Source organism: Pieris napi, chromosome 8 (assembly GCF_905475465.1).
Source record: "Pieris napi chromosome 8, ilPieNapi1.2, whole genome shotgun sequence".
Lineage (NCBI taxonomy): Eukaryota > Metazoa > Arthropoda > Insecta > Lepidoptera > Pieridae > Pieris > Pieris napi.
Window position 1 is genome coordinate 4161506 of NC_062241.1, and position 17437 is coordinate 4178942.

General features: G+C 32.4%; 2 protein-coding genes across 3 annotated transcripts; one reads left to right on the plus strand and one right to left on the minus strand.

Annotated features, from left to right (window-relative positions):
* Positions 1-119: 119 nt before the first annotated feature.
* On the minus strand, positions 120-10802 carry LOC125051476 (cell division protein ZipA). Of its 2 annotated transcripts, none has more exons than XM_047651779.1 (3): positions 10671-10802; positions 1433-1600; positions 120-1184 (listed from the first exon to the last, which is right to left on the minus strand). In XM_047651779.1, the coding sequence occupies exons 2-3, from the start codon at positions 1590-1592 to the stop codon at positions 871-873; spliced, it is 474 nt and encodes a 157-aa protein (XP_047507735.1). In that variant the 5' UTR covers positions 1593-1600; positions 10671-10802; the 3' UTR covers positions 120-870. The 2 variants fall into 2 exon arrangements, with proteins under 2 accessions (XP_047507735.1, XP_047507736.1); XM_047651780.1 differs by lacking the exon at positions 10671-10802 and adding an exon at positions 1993-2229.
* Positions 10803-11385: 583 nt separating this feature from the next.
* LOC125051688 (gamma-taxilin) lies at positions 11386-16477 on the plus strand. Its single transcript, XM_047652189.1, has 8 exons — positions 11386-11402; positions 11786-11937; positions 12325-12654; positions 12909-13106; positions 13652-13936; positions 14282-14455; positions 14893-15012; positions 15201-16477. Exons 2-8 carry the CDS (start codon positions 11872-11874, stop codon positions 15816-15818), a joined length of 1791 nt encoding a protein of 596 aa, XP_047508145.1. The 5' UTR covers positions 11386-11402; positions 11786-11871; the 3' UTR covers positions 15819-16477.
* The last annotated feature ends 960 nt before the right edge of the window (positions 16478-17437 follow it).

Below are 17437 nucleotides of genomic sequence, written 5' to 3' on the forward strand. Positions count from 1 at the left end.
GTGACAGATGTTTCGTTTAAACAAGGAGTATTTTTAAACAAGGAGTTTACAAATAAACTGCGAAAAAACGGCACCATTATCGTAAAGAGATTAAAGGGGTTTTCAAATTAAACATTAACTTAAATTTATAGCATTTAATTGATATAAAAATACAATTATAGTTAAAAATCATTAATATACATAATCGCATTGCCGTTTTGCGTTAAAACATAATTTTAAGTACAGTCCTGAAAGATCAGTCGGTTATTAATATTAACAGTTAGACGAAGTTTGCTAAAAAAACCGTAAATACTGTATAATTGGAATATGAACCTGGACTAACCCGGACAATATTGAATACCTATAAAATACCTTAGGCCTAACAATTTTGTGACTACAGTATACAAGTCTTGAGTTGGCAATTGCCTTTGACACAAGCGAAAGAGTTAAAATATAAGATTAAAATCATCGTACGTAACGTATATAGAGTAAAAACAAAGGAGGATTTACAAAGCTGACAAAGCGCGGGACCAAAATCCAGCAGATGCGTAAGTTAGCCTATCCCACACTACTAAAAACCCACAGCCCATTTGAGAGGCTTATCATACACTAAAATGCCTTCGACATACATGAGCTGCCAAATTTGAGGGTAGACGAAACAACTTATTGAAATACCCTCAATAACTCAACAATGTAAATGACAACATATTTTTAAATTTGAAACAAACAATTTGCAGGATTTAGGCGCGCACGCACTAGTGTAAAAATTTATTCACGCAGTAGCCCTAATCTACAAGTCAGCTTAAAATTTGACAGCTTCACAATCAAACAATAGACGAGATAGACAACATAAAACTAAGGCACATTGCGCGGTCCCAGCGTTCTCAGCATTTACCAAAGGCCTGAAGAAAAGCCGCCGGGGGGAACGCGGACTCTTTTAGGGGGTTCAGCTTTAGTCTGTTCAGTAGGGGTCACCGCTGGGGTAGCAGGCTTCGATGCCTTGGCTGGGTTAGCAACAACAGGTTCAGCAACCGCAACAGGTTCAGCAGCCGGAACAGGTTCGAATTGTGCAGGTTGTGGCGCTGCAGGTTGTGGCGCTGCAGGTTGAGGCACTTCAGGCTGTGGTGCGGGTTCCGAAGTTACGGAAGCTCCGTTTTGGGTTGGAGTTTGAGCACCTATTATTGATTTAGTATCGTCACCGTGACCTGAAAGATACGATAGAAACTTATGAATTATTTAAAAATAATTGTTATAATTTAAAAAAAAATATAAAATTCATCCTATCACCATCCATAAAAGAAAAGCATGTATCTGGGATTCACAGACAAGTTAAAGTGTAAACTAATACTCCAACTGTCATCAGTTGCATAAACAGAGACAGTTGGAGAATTACTTTACACTTTAACTGATCTATTTATCTTAGCCTTAAAAGAAAAATAATAGATTGTTGTACCAAACATAGCACCAGAGGCAGCAGGAACCAGACGTCTTCCTCGTGGAGGTTCAGGCTCTCCGCTAAAGATGTCTGTGTGCCCACCGCCTGGAGGGCGTAGTACCCGACTAGACACCCTTGTACCCTCGCCAATACCAACGTTGATCGATGTTGAAGTCATTTTTAATACTGAAATAATAATTATAAAGTATTACATTCAGGAAATATTAACAAAAAATTAAAGCTACTACTTAGTTGAGGCACTATTACGTAATAAGTTAGTAGTATTCACTTTCCGGGAACCAACTGCTATTGTAGGTGTCTATGAGCGGCGGCTTAACGTTTCTGTCAATAAAACTATATCAGGTGTTATATTACGAGGTAGGATAGGTATAAATATCTATTTACTTTATTGCGAATTCATTTAGGAGTTCTGAATAAAAGACTAAGACACACTAGGTTAGAATGGAAATGAATTCGTTTGTAGTAAGTTGTAATAAAAAATAATATATAACAAACGTAGGTAAAGTAAATATAGTAAAATCTTCATAGTTAATATGTTTTATCGTCAGAATACGTACATCGACCTCTGCAATGCAAAACCGGTTCTATTTGCTTTTTTTCTTCAAAAATAAAATGCACCTTTCTCAGAACTATTTGCGGTTATTTTAACAATAATGAGCGTGTCGAGCAACGACAATACTGTTGGAAATTGCTATTTCTGAATAAAACATACTATCGAGAAAACAATCTACCGTCTCTTTCTTAAATAGAATACATTTTATGACGTTTTCCACATTCAATATGGCTCCAATGCTATGCGCAAGAACGGTAAGGCACGAATGAAACAACATAATACCACCAGTCATATTGAAAGTCCATTATCGGCAGAAATGCGCACTTCCTATTGTATGATAACAATAGCGCATAATAATTTATATCTTTGTATTTTGGACAAACTGTGATAAAGAAAATTAATAATTTTTTAAACTATGGGAAGGTGAAGACAATTATTTCGTTATGTATAAGTATAACCCCCTTTATGCAGTGCAATCCGTATTTTAGCGGTGTTATATAAATCTGTATTATATAATTTGGCTATACAATTAATATTATTAGTACATACAGTACAGGTACAGGAACCCCTATGTATCTACGTAGGAATATAAATGTGTGTATATATGTAATATAATATAATTTATATGAGCGTAATCAACACTTGGTTGTTTCGGTGAAGGCCGGCGGCATATCTTAGACCCAAAAATCTCCAACATGTGTCAGGCTAAAATAAGTATCACTATGGGCTATTATATACGTATAGCAGTTTGGAATATCTATTTTCCTGTAGTAACCAGTCAAAATAATGAATAGGCCTAGTATGCGAAAGAAGGTCAACGAGTAGCTTCCTTATTATCGTGATACCGTTATTTAGTATGAAAATCTAAGCTAGGTGCCTTTTATTGCGAATGAATTGTTTCCGCGACATTGCGAAGACGATAAAAATCCCGTTACTCATAGCATAATGAGAAAAGTGACTGTGCTCTTATTGTGAGTCAATGATTCTTGAATGGCTTACATTTACAAACATAGTCCGATACCTCCTAAGTATACTGAGTCATCTAACAAATTTAGGTATTTTGTTTTTTTTATACAAAAGTACATAATAAACCATGACCTTAATGTTAGTGTTATTTTTTTTTTAAAAAGACCTATAATTACCGAGATAATTTCACGTATACTAAATCAATTTCAACATCAGTTAAAATCGTACATTGTATACTGATCCAAATAACATTGTATCAGTATTCGCGGGGCGTGAGGAAGGACGCATTGATACAAGTATATTATGGCTCAGTATACGATAAATGACGGCGAGGGCGCGAATTTTTTTTAATTTTCTCAATAATAAGGTGAATAATACTAATGATACAATTAGCAATATCTCAGGAATCGGTGATATAATGCAAAACAGGGATGAATATGGTAAGTTACATTGATATACTTTATTTATGTTACATATAGTGTGATTTTGCCATTTTTGTTTGATAATTGTTACACGTTGCTTAGTACGCCGTATACTGATACAACTATATTTACACCTGTTTACAACGAACAAACTTTATAAAGAAGACACTTGATTTATCTGGCTATAATAATGTATTAATTAAATTTTTGATATATTTGTTTTAATTTTGGTATAATATATTTTTTTATGTGTTATAAATTTTATAACTTGATATTGGCACGTTAAATATAAAAATATGAATTCTTGTGTTTTTAATTGTTGTTTGCTTTAGAGTCTCCATTGCCACCGGATGCAAATTTTATGGAAGAGGAGCTATCAATACTTGATGATATTGATTAGAATGATAGCAAGGAAGTATCGCAGAATATCCCTTCTAATGCTTACATATTATTCCTAGATTATATTCTTTGCTCTTCGCATTGGGTATCGAATGTTGATAACTGAACTCAAAAAGGAGATCGATCGCCATCAGTCATAGAGAACACTCCAGGTAATTCGCCCATCCAGAATAGCATTATAGAAAATTATTGTGATATTACTCCAGTACCATCGCCGTATAACTATTTTGACTCATCTCCTGTTAATTTCTGACATTAATGACATCACATACTCATCGTCCAATAACGCCAAAAGCGCATTTCCATTGCGAAAAAAGATAAAGAAAGGCTAAGAGTTTTCATAAAAAATGCAAGGATAAGGAGAGGAAATATAAGCTTAATAGAGGATTGGAATATGTCAGTAGAAACGGAAGAGTACATGCTACGAGAATTATGAAAACTTCTTGCCCCTCAACTTGTCGTAAAAAATGCAGTGAGAACACCACCGAAGACAATGGGTTTTTTGGCAAGATATGTTGTAAAAGCTGGAAAAAAAGAGAAAAAATATTGTCGATAAAAAAAGCAGTGAAGGAGATAATATTATTAAGATCACAAAAATATCGGTTTGCAAAACTATGTTCTTGAGAACCCTTTCTATTAGTTTTGATTTTGCTTATACAGATTTAGAAAAGTCCGATAAAGGTAATGGATTTATTAAATCAGATCAGCGTGGTCTTTGGATAAACATATAATCCATCCGATAACGTTCACAGTGTTATAGATCACGTTGAAGCATTTTCTCCTGTAGAGTCACATTACACTCGCCAAAAATCAAGTAAAAATTATCTGGAAGGCTTTTTATCCTTCCCAAAACTGTTCATGAATCGAATGGGTTATGGACTACCGTGAGACAATATCTATATATAGGTTTTATAAACCCAAAAAAGATATTTGTGAACAATGTCACATTTATGAAAATAATAAGCAAGTTCTGCAGGCAGATAAAGAAAAGCATGTAGAGCATTTAAAAAAAAAGAGAAAGCTAGAAAGATGAAAACAAAAGATAAAAAATCAGCGTTACAAAATAATGAAATCCTTACATCAGCATCTGATCTTCAAAAGTGTCTTAATGTACCTCACGGAAGCGTGAGTACTTTTTATTATAAACGGAAAGATTATTTGTATAATTTCACGATATTAATTCTGGAATCTCGCCAAGGTGATTGGTTTTGATGGTATCAACAGACAGTAAAGAGAGGTGCAATTGAAATTTCCAGCTATCATTTTAAGTTTATAGAAGATACGGGTGGTGAAGGTGTCAATGATTACCTGTTTTAGTCAGACAACTGTGGAGGCCAAAATAGAAATAGGATTTATTTCTTAATGTATGTTAGGTAGTTTAAAGTGTAGTATAGCTATTAGCCATCGCTTTCTAATAGTGGGTCATTCACAAAGTGAAGGCGACAGTATGCACGCTTTAATTGAAAGACAGACAAAGATAAAAAGCTTTATATGCCTGATCAATGATATACAGCTTTTAGATACATACACAGTTATTGAAGTGTCTCAGGATTTAATAAAGGACTTCAAATCAAAGTCAAAACTTATAAACAACTGGACAACTACTAATGATGGATCTATCTATCTATCTAAATAACTCTAATGGAGCAGAAGATAGTGATTCAGACTGATTTTTGATTCGTTCAACCTTTAACATTTTTATTTATTTTGTTTAACCTTATAGCAATTTTTTGAGCGTTAGAATTTCCTAGATTTTTAGATATTTATATTATTCATATCTATTATTTTTATTAATATTGTTTAACGTAAGTTACCATTTTTAGTTTCTATTATTTTTATTGATGTTTGTTACTTTTCAAGAAACTTTAATGATACTACATGCTACAAAAAAGGGTCCTACTTAGTATAAACAAAAATACATCGTGATTCTTTAAATGTGTTGTTTTGTTAATGAGACTACTTCTTCCTAACCTTTATTAATTTCGTGAGGTATTCGAAATACCTAAAATGAGTAATTAAAAAGCCTCGATTGATTATATTAGTCCAGTATACGTTGAGGTTTTAACTACTAACATAGGTAAGTACTTTCCTAGTATAATGAGTCAAGTGATGTAATTTAAACATTTTATTATTAAGTGGGACAAAAAAAATCGAAAATAACCAAAAGTAGTATGATATTAATAAAATGATTATCATATTTCGTAATATTCTCGAGTAAGCCATGGATTTTCATGTACAACGTATATGAATATAACTGGTAGTTAAACCATTTTACTGTTGAGTCCCGCCCGTGTATAATGAGTCATGTACATAAAATATCATTTAAAAACAAAATTCAGCAAAATCATGTTATACCAAAGGAAGAGCTTTCAATCTTTATTAAAAAAACATTTAATTTATTCCGAATTAGTTTGATTTCATTAAAATATAAACAATTTGCCTTAAAATGGCTCTCCTGTAAAATTACTAAAATGTCAGTTGACTCAGTATACTTAGGAGGTATCGAATTACGATCTTTGCTAGCGGTTCATTGTAGATAAAGTTATGACTCACATAATTCAAAAATAATTATTATTTCTTGGTAAAATAGTGTAGCCGCTGCTTACGATTTGTAGCAATTATAACTACAACTCGTATTTTTTACATATGATTCGATTTCGTCGTTCTGTCGTAAATAAAATTTTAAGTTATTAATGTTAGCCGTTCACCGATGGAAAGTAGAAGAACGTAAAATCGATCGTCTTACACGAGAAATTAATTGAAGACATGATAAAGGTCTATCATGACATGGGCTTTTAATGATTGGAATGTATTGTTGAAGACTAGACTATGACCTAGTTACACTTAGTACGAACTATAATACGGCCATAACTGTCATTAGACAAAATCAAACGGATATGTAATTTAATTTGATTCATGTTGTAATTATAAGCTATATAAACGCGATGTGGGCGATGTTACCAGTAATAAGGTTATCCTAGCAAATTGCTAAATATTGACTCGATTATATTGGCGTAATATTATCCGAGTAAAACAAATTAGAGCGAAACGATCGACAGACGTTACTTTTATGCGGTTTCAATCCATATTGAGTTACATTGATTCAGTTCCTATATTCTATAATTAAATGGATTTCCGTACATTCATAATGTAAGAAAACTGTACTACGTCAAATTTCCTTTACACTTTCGAAAAATACCGATCCATATCGGGCTTACAGTTAGGTTAAAAGAGAAAGGCTTGATTAAAATCTTAAGAGTGCGTAGGAGTCGTCTGCAAAATTATGGCACCAAAATGAGTATGCATTAGGTAACCATATTATGTTTTGTGGGTACAATTTTGAAAATACTAGCTAAAAAATATTTGTGTAGTACCAACAAGTAAAATTGTTAGCTTTACTTACATCCCTCTCGGCTAGTGGCTAAACCAAACCTCGATAGGACCCTCACATGCTCCCTTGCTACATCTACCCTCATTATATTAACACGATAATTTTCTATGATAATCATTAATAGGTAAATTTTCTTAATTGCTAAAACGTTTCACATTTAGTACATATAATTAGCTTACATTTATTTTAAGTCTATCTCTTGATCTACCTTTGTGTGCCAAAAAGCCATCTGTCAGTGGGTTATAACAATTAGATATCGCATAATATCCCACCAGGATATATCCGTATACAGAAAGCGGATATAAAAAAGGGCAGTGATGGTCAAACTGGTCTAGACGAAGCCTAAACAGTAACATCGGCACAAGGACGAACGCATATCATATTACCGTATGGGGAAACAAGTTTGTAACAAATTACGCTGAAAGTGGAATGTGAATTTAATTTGTAACACCTTATCTATATCTTGCTCATACATATTTAACATTTTCTCTATACAATGGCCAATATTATAACAGTCATAGAAAGGTAAAAAGAGATACGTTTGATAAGCAATAAGCAGAAAACTTGAACGAGACTAAAATCAATTGAAGTGGGTATTGCTCACGATGCTTTCAGAGTTGCAGAGCCTGGTGTGGATTAAGTACCGGTGCGTGTAACTAGTTAGGTGATTATGAAACAGTAACCAGTAAGTAATAATTACTCTATAATCATAATAAACCAGACAATTATGATAAATTCTGTCTTTTTGATGTCGACCCCTATCCGTAATCAAATGTTTTTATGAGTCACAGTTGTACATAAGTATATGCAGCACACATCACATACAGGAAACCTTAAAGATATCTTGTTTTAATTAGACTGATCAGGTGGTCTAAGTATACGCCATTGAGTCAGTGTGATAACTAGAAACTTATAAGCCTTGAAAGTGCAATGCACTTCCTATAATATCTATTCTTGTTGTTCTTTTATTACTTAACCAGTCTTGCATTGCAAATTCCATCGAAACTTTTGTATTTACCTTGAAATCCTCTTTATCCTCATAAGGTTTTTAAATTGCAAACGAACGATCGGAAACCGACAAATCAAATCAAAATTTATTTATATTAATAAAATTTTTACATTTACTACAACTTTATTAATAGACTCACGCTCAATCACGTCACCTGACCTCTATCAATATAACAGATTAGCCAGTTTTGGCTTAATATTATATACAATGTGTTATTATGACATTATTAGTCACGCAAAACTAGGAGAAATATTCCCAAAATATAAGTTGTATCCCTTTTATTGTTTATTACGTATAAGACTTTACATCTTAAGGATGCTAGTTTTTAAAAAATTGCCATTCATTACCTTTCGATTCGAAAAGGGGCAGTAATATAGTTTTGTAACATAATGAGTCCAATTTAATATATAACCCTTTTAATTAGGTATCGATAAAAATACACTTTACTACTACTTAACACATAATGATTCAATACAATGGCAGCAAAATATCGATTTTTTAATCGTCAGTTCGTGGGGTGGGTTTTTGTCAAGCAAATATTACAACTAGTTATTACTGGAAAAACCTTGATATGACAAATGACTAATCGTCCTCCCTATAGGCCAATAGTCATTATAAATTTACGACGTCGTAGTAACAATACACCGAATACCAAACGTCTGGTTCTGTAAACCACAGTTAAGGAAATACATTGGATTATACAGCCAATCTATGTGCTAATCAGCCCATACAGTCTGTTGTAATGGATTTTGCAAAGTCTATTGTTTGTTAATTTGCAGAATGCTTATTTGACATGGATATTGAGACTACACCCCCGTATTAAAACCATGTTGGGATAAGAATAAGTTAAAACTCTTAATGTCTTAAGCCTTGTATCTTCCTTGTGTTTTATAGCTACTAGTTTGTTTGTTATTCTCCTAATTTATCTTGTTTTACTTTGTATTATATTTTTTTTATCAGTGAAACTTTTTGTGGATAACATTATGTCCAATGTGTTTTTACTGTATAGAGATGTATCTGTTTAGTTTCCTTAATAAATATATAAATAAATAAACTGATTGCCACCAATGATTACATTTAATGGTATATGTGTTTGTACTAACCACCCGTGTTGAGATACTATTATAGGAATGGAATATTTTTAGCATAATGATTTTCATATTATCTTTCAACTTACTCTCTTAATAGCTCTATTAGTTACATGACTAGTTATTGTGAATGTGGAAATCTCTGCAACATAGCAGCTAAGCATTTATTAATACAAAATAACATACAAATACAAAATTATTTATTTGCAATGACTTTAGAATTCATGTTTTAATCTCTTTAACTTGTATAGGAACACATTTATTAAACTATTAGTAATGATATTAGAAATGTTTTGATTATATACACAGAAACTTATGAATTTACCATAAATAGATAAGACATCAATATCAAACAATATACATACAATTTTATTCATTAAATCCACTTTCACTTTTTTGATTCATTTAAAAAATCTCAATGTGGACAAGAGGCTGGTGGCTAACTAGAAATGAAATTGTCTAGCCTTGTGTCATAGAAAAATAGTATCCATTGATATACAATACAAAACCATTATAAGACAAGGTAGTATATTATTCATGAAACCCTTTAAAAAATGTTAAATATAAAACGCCTGTTGAGATTCGAGACTGAAATAGATTAAAAGCAATCCAAGCATATATTTATAGTTCAGGTAAAGTGTATGTAAAAATAGGTCGTAGTTAAGTTGTAATATTTTTAAGCCATTATTAGTAGAGAACACGTAAATTTAAAAACAAAATTTTACCAATAATATTTAAATTGAAACAAGAACCACTTGAACATCAACATCATATTTTGCTTTGTCCTATTCAATGTTCTTATTAATACTATAGCATTTAGTATGATTAACAAACGAAACCTACCATAATGTATTGATAAAAAAGATTACATTATCTGATTTGCTAAACTTTTTGATCAGCCATGCAAATCATTGCTGTTTCACTTACTATGTAATCATGTAACCAACATCCAATATTTAACATTATAATAAAATGAAAAACATTGCATTATATATGCAATTGATCGTCCTATCCAACTAAAGCAATAATTTAAAAAATGTAAATAATTAAATCATACTAGGAACTCACTTAACGAAAACAAAGAACGTGAACAAAGAATAAAATTCGGATAAAAACCTCGGCTTAATTAAATCCACGACAAGGTGCAAAGTACTTATTTCCATTATGTGATTAATTAAGAACAAGCAATATTGCAATTTTTGCAAATGTGTAAAACCTTCTCAACTAACGCTATTCAGACTAAGCACATTGACCTCAACTCTTGAAAAATAACGGCCTTAGCGGATGGTATCCGGCCGGCAAATTTTTCGCACTTCACAAATTATAAAGCACAATAAATAACTTCATATTTCTTAAACTATGGAGCACGTTGAATAAATAAACTTTTTTTATTAAATAATTACTCACCTGCAACGTCTTTCCTTCTTTTTGATAAATATCGGAATTGAATTGAAGAGACTGAATTAAAACATGAGAAAACTGCAAGCAGTAATTGACATTTGACAGTTATATTGTTAGTGTTGCCTATATGTATACTTTATAAATAGCAGTTTTTTCTCCTTTACTAACCAAGTTCGTTTTTGTTTTATTTTTATGTTTTATAAAGGTTGAGTTTCACTTATCATCATCATCATCATACAAATTTTAGTAAATACCGATACTTTACGAAATATTCAATTTATTCAGATAGAAAGAATATCACATATTTTCCCATAAAATTATTATCCCCACTACTAAAGTTATTTTATCAATATGGCTATGGACTGGTCACTGGAGGATTATGTGCCGAAAACGTTAAGATACCAACAATTTAGTTAAAGTAATAATAACTGGCAATATTACAATTATAAACCGCCTAAAACCAGATTCATGCAGATCAGAGATCACAGACCACAGTTATTGAAAAAGTACCAGATACTAAATATAATTTGAAAAGCAAAATGAAAAGAAACTTATAAACTTCTTTAAAAATAATTGTGATAAAGGAACTATCGTAATATCATAATTCTTATATTCTATAATCTTAATTCTTATTTCAGCTTGATTTTTGGAAGAATAAATAATATTATGAAGACTGATGTACAGTCTGCCATTACATTGCATCGCCAATCGCCATCGACTAATCGATTTTATAATCAGGTAACGAATAACGATTCTTGTCTAAATTCGATATCTATAAGAGCCTGGCAGAAAATAGCAAGAATGTCTATAAATATGAAACTCATTTCTATTCTACATTCATAAAATTGCCAAAATTTTAAATATTGAAATTGAAATCTTAGATAACATGCCTAGTCATCCATCATAAGGATAGGTTTTTTATCCTCGGTGCCATGTAATGGCTTATGGCTTGCAAAGACTCAATTCGATCCGCAGATCTAGATTTTAAAAAATCGATGAATAAAAAATGCATGATAAAATTTCATAACATATGGACTCGAATACATATTTCTTTGTAAGCTTTACTCGATTCCGTACACAATTATCGATATTCGATAGTTTTCACTGGTTACTATTTTTAGGACGTTCCTACGGTAACTTTCGTTGTTTGACTGTTTAACGATTCAAGACAGAAATACTTTATACGGATTACTATTTACTAGATAAAATGGAAGCTACAGACGAACTAAGTAAAGAAAACAGTAAACCTTCTGTAAAAGAAAATGATGTGGAAGTAAGTAAATTCAAAACTTATATTGGTGGTTTATAAATAGAATTCAAAACCTATCAAATGTCGGTCTTTTATTTCATGTAAATTTTGCGATCGATACTACTTAATTTATATGCTAAACATGTCCTTTAAAGTAAATGAAATAAAAAAAATCAGATTTATCACAGTATTCTTTTCCATAATACAGGATTTTCTATTGTAAAGTTAACCTCAACTTTGTTGGCATTTCGCCAAGATAGTGTTTACGATATTTTTGTTCGTGAGCACGTTTCTTATGTTAAGGAAAATAATTTTAGGATATAATATATCTCATCACGATTGTGTAATAGCAAATCTACTCAGTAATGTTTGCTAATGATTATATTCTGATATATTTTGTCTGGATTTTAGCAAAAACTTATACCACCTCAGGATCCTCCAAAAAAATCGAAAAAAGGCGACCGCCTGAATCAGGATGATAAAAATATGGAGCAACTCATGAAGTCTTTGAATTCCATCCCTACAACTGAAGAAAAATTAGCCTTTGTCTGCAAAAAATATATTCAAGGAGCAGATGAAAATAGAAAGATGCAGTTCTATATCAAACAGTCAGATAAACGGTATGCATTGTCGGTTAAAGAGAAGGATCAGCTGCAACATGAGTATAACAAGACAATATTAGTTAAATCAAAACTAGAAAATCTATGTAGAGAGTTACAAAAACATAATAAAGCTATCAAAGTGAGTATTACTGAAACTTACTAACTAGATTTTACTAATTAGACATTTGAAATATTCATTATCATATTCACATAATATATTCATCAGTTGTGAGACATAAAAAAGAGAAGAAAAACAAAAGACTTAAGTAACCAATTTTATCCTTGTTGTATTGCCATGTAAGCTAGGTAAACAAGAATACTTTTGGTTGGTAAGTATTTAAATTACCATATTGTAAGTTTTCCTATAAAGACATTATATTATTAAAATTTTAGGAGGAGTCACTTCTGAAGATTCGTGAAGAAGAAGAACGCCGCAAGGAGACTCAGGCAAAGTTTCAAAACACATTATCAGAGATAACAGCATTATTGCAACAGAATTATGAGAAAAATGCTAAACTTAGAGATGACAATATTAGTATGACTGAGAAATTTAAAAGTGTTGTGGAGCAATATCAATTAAGGGAACAACAGGTATGAATAGAACTATAATAATGTCTAAAATATGGCAGCGGCAAGCACTTCATTTAGACAAAAAGACACTGTCTAACCTATTCTACAACACAACTTTTACGAATATTTACCCATGATATAAAATTAAAATTTAATTTTGTGCCATCAAACACTGATTAAATGAATAATAATGTTAACTGTTCATATCAAATGCTGTAGGACACAGGCTTCTAACCCATTCGGTACAATTTTATTGCTAAAAACCCTGTGAGTTCGAGTAAAAGGCATTTATATATATATGTGGCACATAATGTTTCAAATTTAGCTTGTGCATGCAAACTTTACATAGGCTTAAGACATCACAAACAAAAGAAAATATTATATTTTAGCAATCACATTATGGCCGGTTTAAACGTACCTAAATTTAAATACAACATGTGATAAAAAAACAGTTGTTACATTAAAACATTCTCTTCAATTAGTCAATTATATTCATAAATTCCAGTCTAGTGAAGCTGTATTTCATTTTAGTATAGTTAATCATTATTATTTCATATTAATTTTAGATAGATAAAATGGCAAAACAGATGGCATTAGTATCTCAATTATCAGATGCAAAGCTTCAAAAGTCCGCATTGGAACATCAAGCAGAGAAGGAGCGCTTACTTGCTGAAGCAGAACATACGAAAGTTACATTAGCCCAGTACAGAGCCAAGATTATGGAGCTCCAGGAAGCTGAAACTGCATTAAAGGGTCAATTAGCAGTCTACACAGATAAATATGATGAGTTCCAAAATGCACTTGTTAAAAGTAATCAAGTGTTTGGTGGTTTTAAGGAGCAGATGGAAAAGGTAAAATGGTGTTGAATAATGTTATTGTTTCTTAGAAAGATTCTATATACTTCATAGAATTTATCCAATTATATTTTATAATACGTTAGTGATTAGTCTATACTTGCACCATGTTATAATACCATACCAGCCCATATTTGAAGCAATGTTTTCATTATGTCATTTGTTCAAGCTAAAAAAACTTAATTGCATATCCCAGGCATCCTAAACATTTAACAGTATGTTTCTGCCCATAAAAGAAATAATAAATGTGTTAAGTAAATACATTCAAGTTCAAATAAATATCGTATATATTTTTACATGTTAAATCTTATACCTATTTTTAAAATGTTTTTGTCACTCCAGATGTCCAAAAAGATTCAAAAATTGGAGAAGGAATCTCTATCATGGAAGAAACGCTGGGAGACATCACAGACAGCTCTCTTGGATATGTGTGGTGAACGACAAGCGAGCGAAGAAAAAGCAGTGGCAGCCAACAGACATTTGCATCATATGCAGGGATTATGTAGAACTCTGCAGGTAAGGGAGCGTTCAAGTATTACGTAACGAGTTTTGGGAGGGGGGGCGGCTCCTTTTGTAAAACGTTACGATGCGGGGCGGGGATTGAATTACTCGTTATTTTTAATATTATTTTCGACTTACACCACATAATAGTAACTAAAGAGTCACTAGGTGGTCACGAAACGTTTTACTATATTCGAGTACAGTACTGTACTTGGGTACTGAAAAACGTTACGGCGAGTTACATGGGGGGGGGGGGGGTGTCAATAATCTCCAAAAATTGCGTTACGTATTACTTGAACGCTCCCTAAGCTCTGATTTCTTCACTGAAATGTTCAGTTAATAAATTGAGCATGGGCCTTTTCTATTTTTCCTTACTTCAATCCAACTTGCTAAACTATACGGAAAAGTGAGTACCGCCGAGGACATCATTAATCAACATCATATTTGTTCAGGCGGAACGCACAGTATTGTTGACTACGTTGAAGGAGAATAACATTGAACGGCCACCCCTGCCTACACCCGCGCCGGCACCGCCCGTCCCGCCGCCGGCGCAAACTGCGAGTGATGCAAAGGTACCTTACAATAGTTATATTATCTATTTGATTATGATTTTTGTTTTTTTTACTAAAAGATGCTAAAGCTTTATTTTATTAATGTAAATAACTGTTAAAAAACTTATTTGTTAATCTAGATAGTACTCATTTTAAGTTTTATTATGATGTAACAATTGTATTTATATATTATTAATAATTTTCCTTAGGTTGATGCCATGGCAGCTAACTGTGCCCAGTTAAGACAAAGTCTGGCGCACCTGCAGACCCAACTAAACACATTAACAAACAAAGAAGAGAAGGAAGAATCACCGAAACCGGAAACCAAAAAGAAGTCAAAGTCGAAAAAGAAAGCTCAAAAGGCAGCTGAAAATACGGAAACCGTAACAAATGAACAGAAATCAGAGGAAAACAATGAAAATGTAAAGAATAATGAAACAATAGCAGTAGACAATGCGACACCAGAAACTGTAGAAGCCGTGGACAATGCGACACCAGAAAATGCAGTAGACGAAATAAAAGCTGAAGAAAATGATGAAATACAAAATATTGATACAAGAGATAGCCCTGATGAAAAAATTGATAGTAAAACTATGGAAAGTCTTATACAAGCTATTAATATGGCGAATATCAATCTGTGTGACTTAGAAGTTGTCAGTGACGAAATCAAAGGAGAAACACAAAATCCGGAATTAAGTAAAGATATTCTTGAAAGTACTAATGGAGATGTCAATGAAACTTGTGAAAAACCGTGTGAATTACCTCAAGAGCCAAAAAATGATAGTATTATCGATCTGAAAACTGAGAATATAATCCAAAACCAATAAATGTCCTTTGTAGTATTTGACAAGATTTTTGTAATAAATTTTCGAATATCGTGTGATCGACCTAGTCAAAAAGGTTGAGGTCTTATTGACATTTATGTCGTGTATTTGAAAGACACGAATTGCGTGATTTTTTTAAGATATAAAATTATAGTTTTACGTTAATCGTATTTCTGTCAATTTAAAGAACTCAAAAAAAAAGCAAAGGCAAAGACCTAAAAAAATAGAGTTCGGTTATACCGTATTCTTTAAATTGTTTACTGACTTAAACAGTATTACATAAATTTACTTTCATCTTAGGTAAGACAAAACTACGCGGATATTTTTGTATTTTGATTACAAAAACCAACTTAGCCGAAGTATTATATTATGTTTATATGTAAAATACATTTGGTAATAATGAAAAACAAAAGACGTAATAGGTTCATAGTCCAATCAAAGACACGCGTATGACCCGTCGTTAACTCTTTTCAATGTTTTAATTTTCTATACATCGAATTGGTTGCTCTTTGCTCTATGAATAAAAAAAGTTGTATTTGCTTGGTTTCAATATTTTTGTGTAACTTACATGTTAAGTTTGTAAATATAATCATTTGTTAAAGTCGTAAAACTCTGTATGTGAGTCAAGTTTGTTTTGATAAATATAGTGTTTTGTATGTGGATATTTGTTTTTTATTTTGAGCTGCAATCAAATATTCAATGAATGAGAAAACGCGTTATGTTTGGAATTAGATCTTTGAATTATTGGTAATGCAAGACATTTAAATATTACATTGCATGCAGAAGTTGTGAAGATCATAAAGTACTTTGACTATATAGGTAGTGAATGTCGAGACCAGGTATGGTAAATGATATTTCTAATGGCGCGTCTAAACGGGCCATGTTTTGCTGCAATTGATGGCTGCAACACTGTGGCCGGCAACATTGCAAACAATAGCAGCCACACTATGCAATATTGCAGTAATGTCCCGGCCATATAGCCAAACATGTTTTGTATAGCCACATATGGCCGATGTTGCCCCGATGGGTGGCCGGACGATCGCTAGGCTATCGAATTCAACTGCAATATTGCACAGCCAGTTCTCGTGTTGTTTCAGTCACTCTCTTTGTTATGGCACAGTGTATCCTTTTCTACGCGACATGACGTTTGCTATGAGTGAAGTGTGCCTGTTGCTTTATTCTGTGTTTTGCGATCAGCTGTATTTGACGTTAGATTACTACGTAAAAATGACTGGTTTTGATATTCTAGTTCTTGAATAATTTATTATCCAGACTTATTTCTAGACTCAAATTGTCTACAGATTCACGCCTATTTAAGTAAGGTCGAATCCACAATCTCTTCTTTTTCTGTTTCTTTTTAAAACAATATAAGCTGCTGCGACAAGTGTGATTTCGTCAGCCATTGTTACCGGTTTGTGTGGCCCGTTTAGGAGTCTGCATCATGGGCCATACTATTGCAGACATATTGCAACACATTGCCCAGCCATAGATTGTTCGGCCATCAGCTGCATTAAAATATTTTTGTAATGGCCGGGCAATTAGTGGCCAACAGTGCAGCCATCAATTGCAGCAAAACATGGCCCGTTTAGACGCGCCATAACAATTTTAGTGATACTGACATA

Bases quoted from the DNA above. Each gene is read 5' to 3' on its own strand.
- LOC125051476 (XM_047651779.1), bottom strand. From the start codon at position 1,592: ATGACTTCAACATCGATCAACGTTGGTATTGGCGAGGGTACAAGGGTG. The intron at 1,185-1,432 runs GTACAACAATCT...CGTATCTTTCAG, and splicing joins TGCCTCTGGTGCTATGTTTG to GTCACGGTGACGATACTAAA.
- LOC125051688 (XM_047652189.1), top strand. From the start codon at position 11,872: ATGGAAGCTACAGACGAACTAAGTAAAGAAAACAGTAAACCTTCTGTA. The intron at 14,456-14,892 runs GTAAGGGAGCGT...ATATTTGTTCAG, and splicing joins GATTATGTAGAACTCTGCAG to GCGGAACGCACAGTATTGTT. The intron at 15,013-15,200 runs GTACCTTACAAT...AATTTTCCTTAG, and splicing joins AAACTGCGAGTGATGCAAAG to GTTGATGCCATGGCAGCTAA.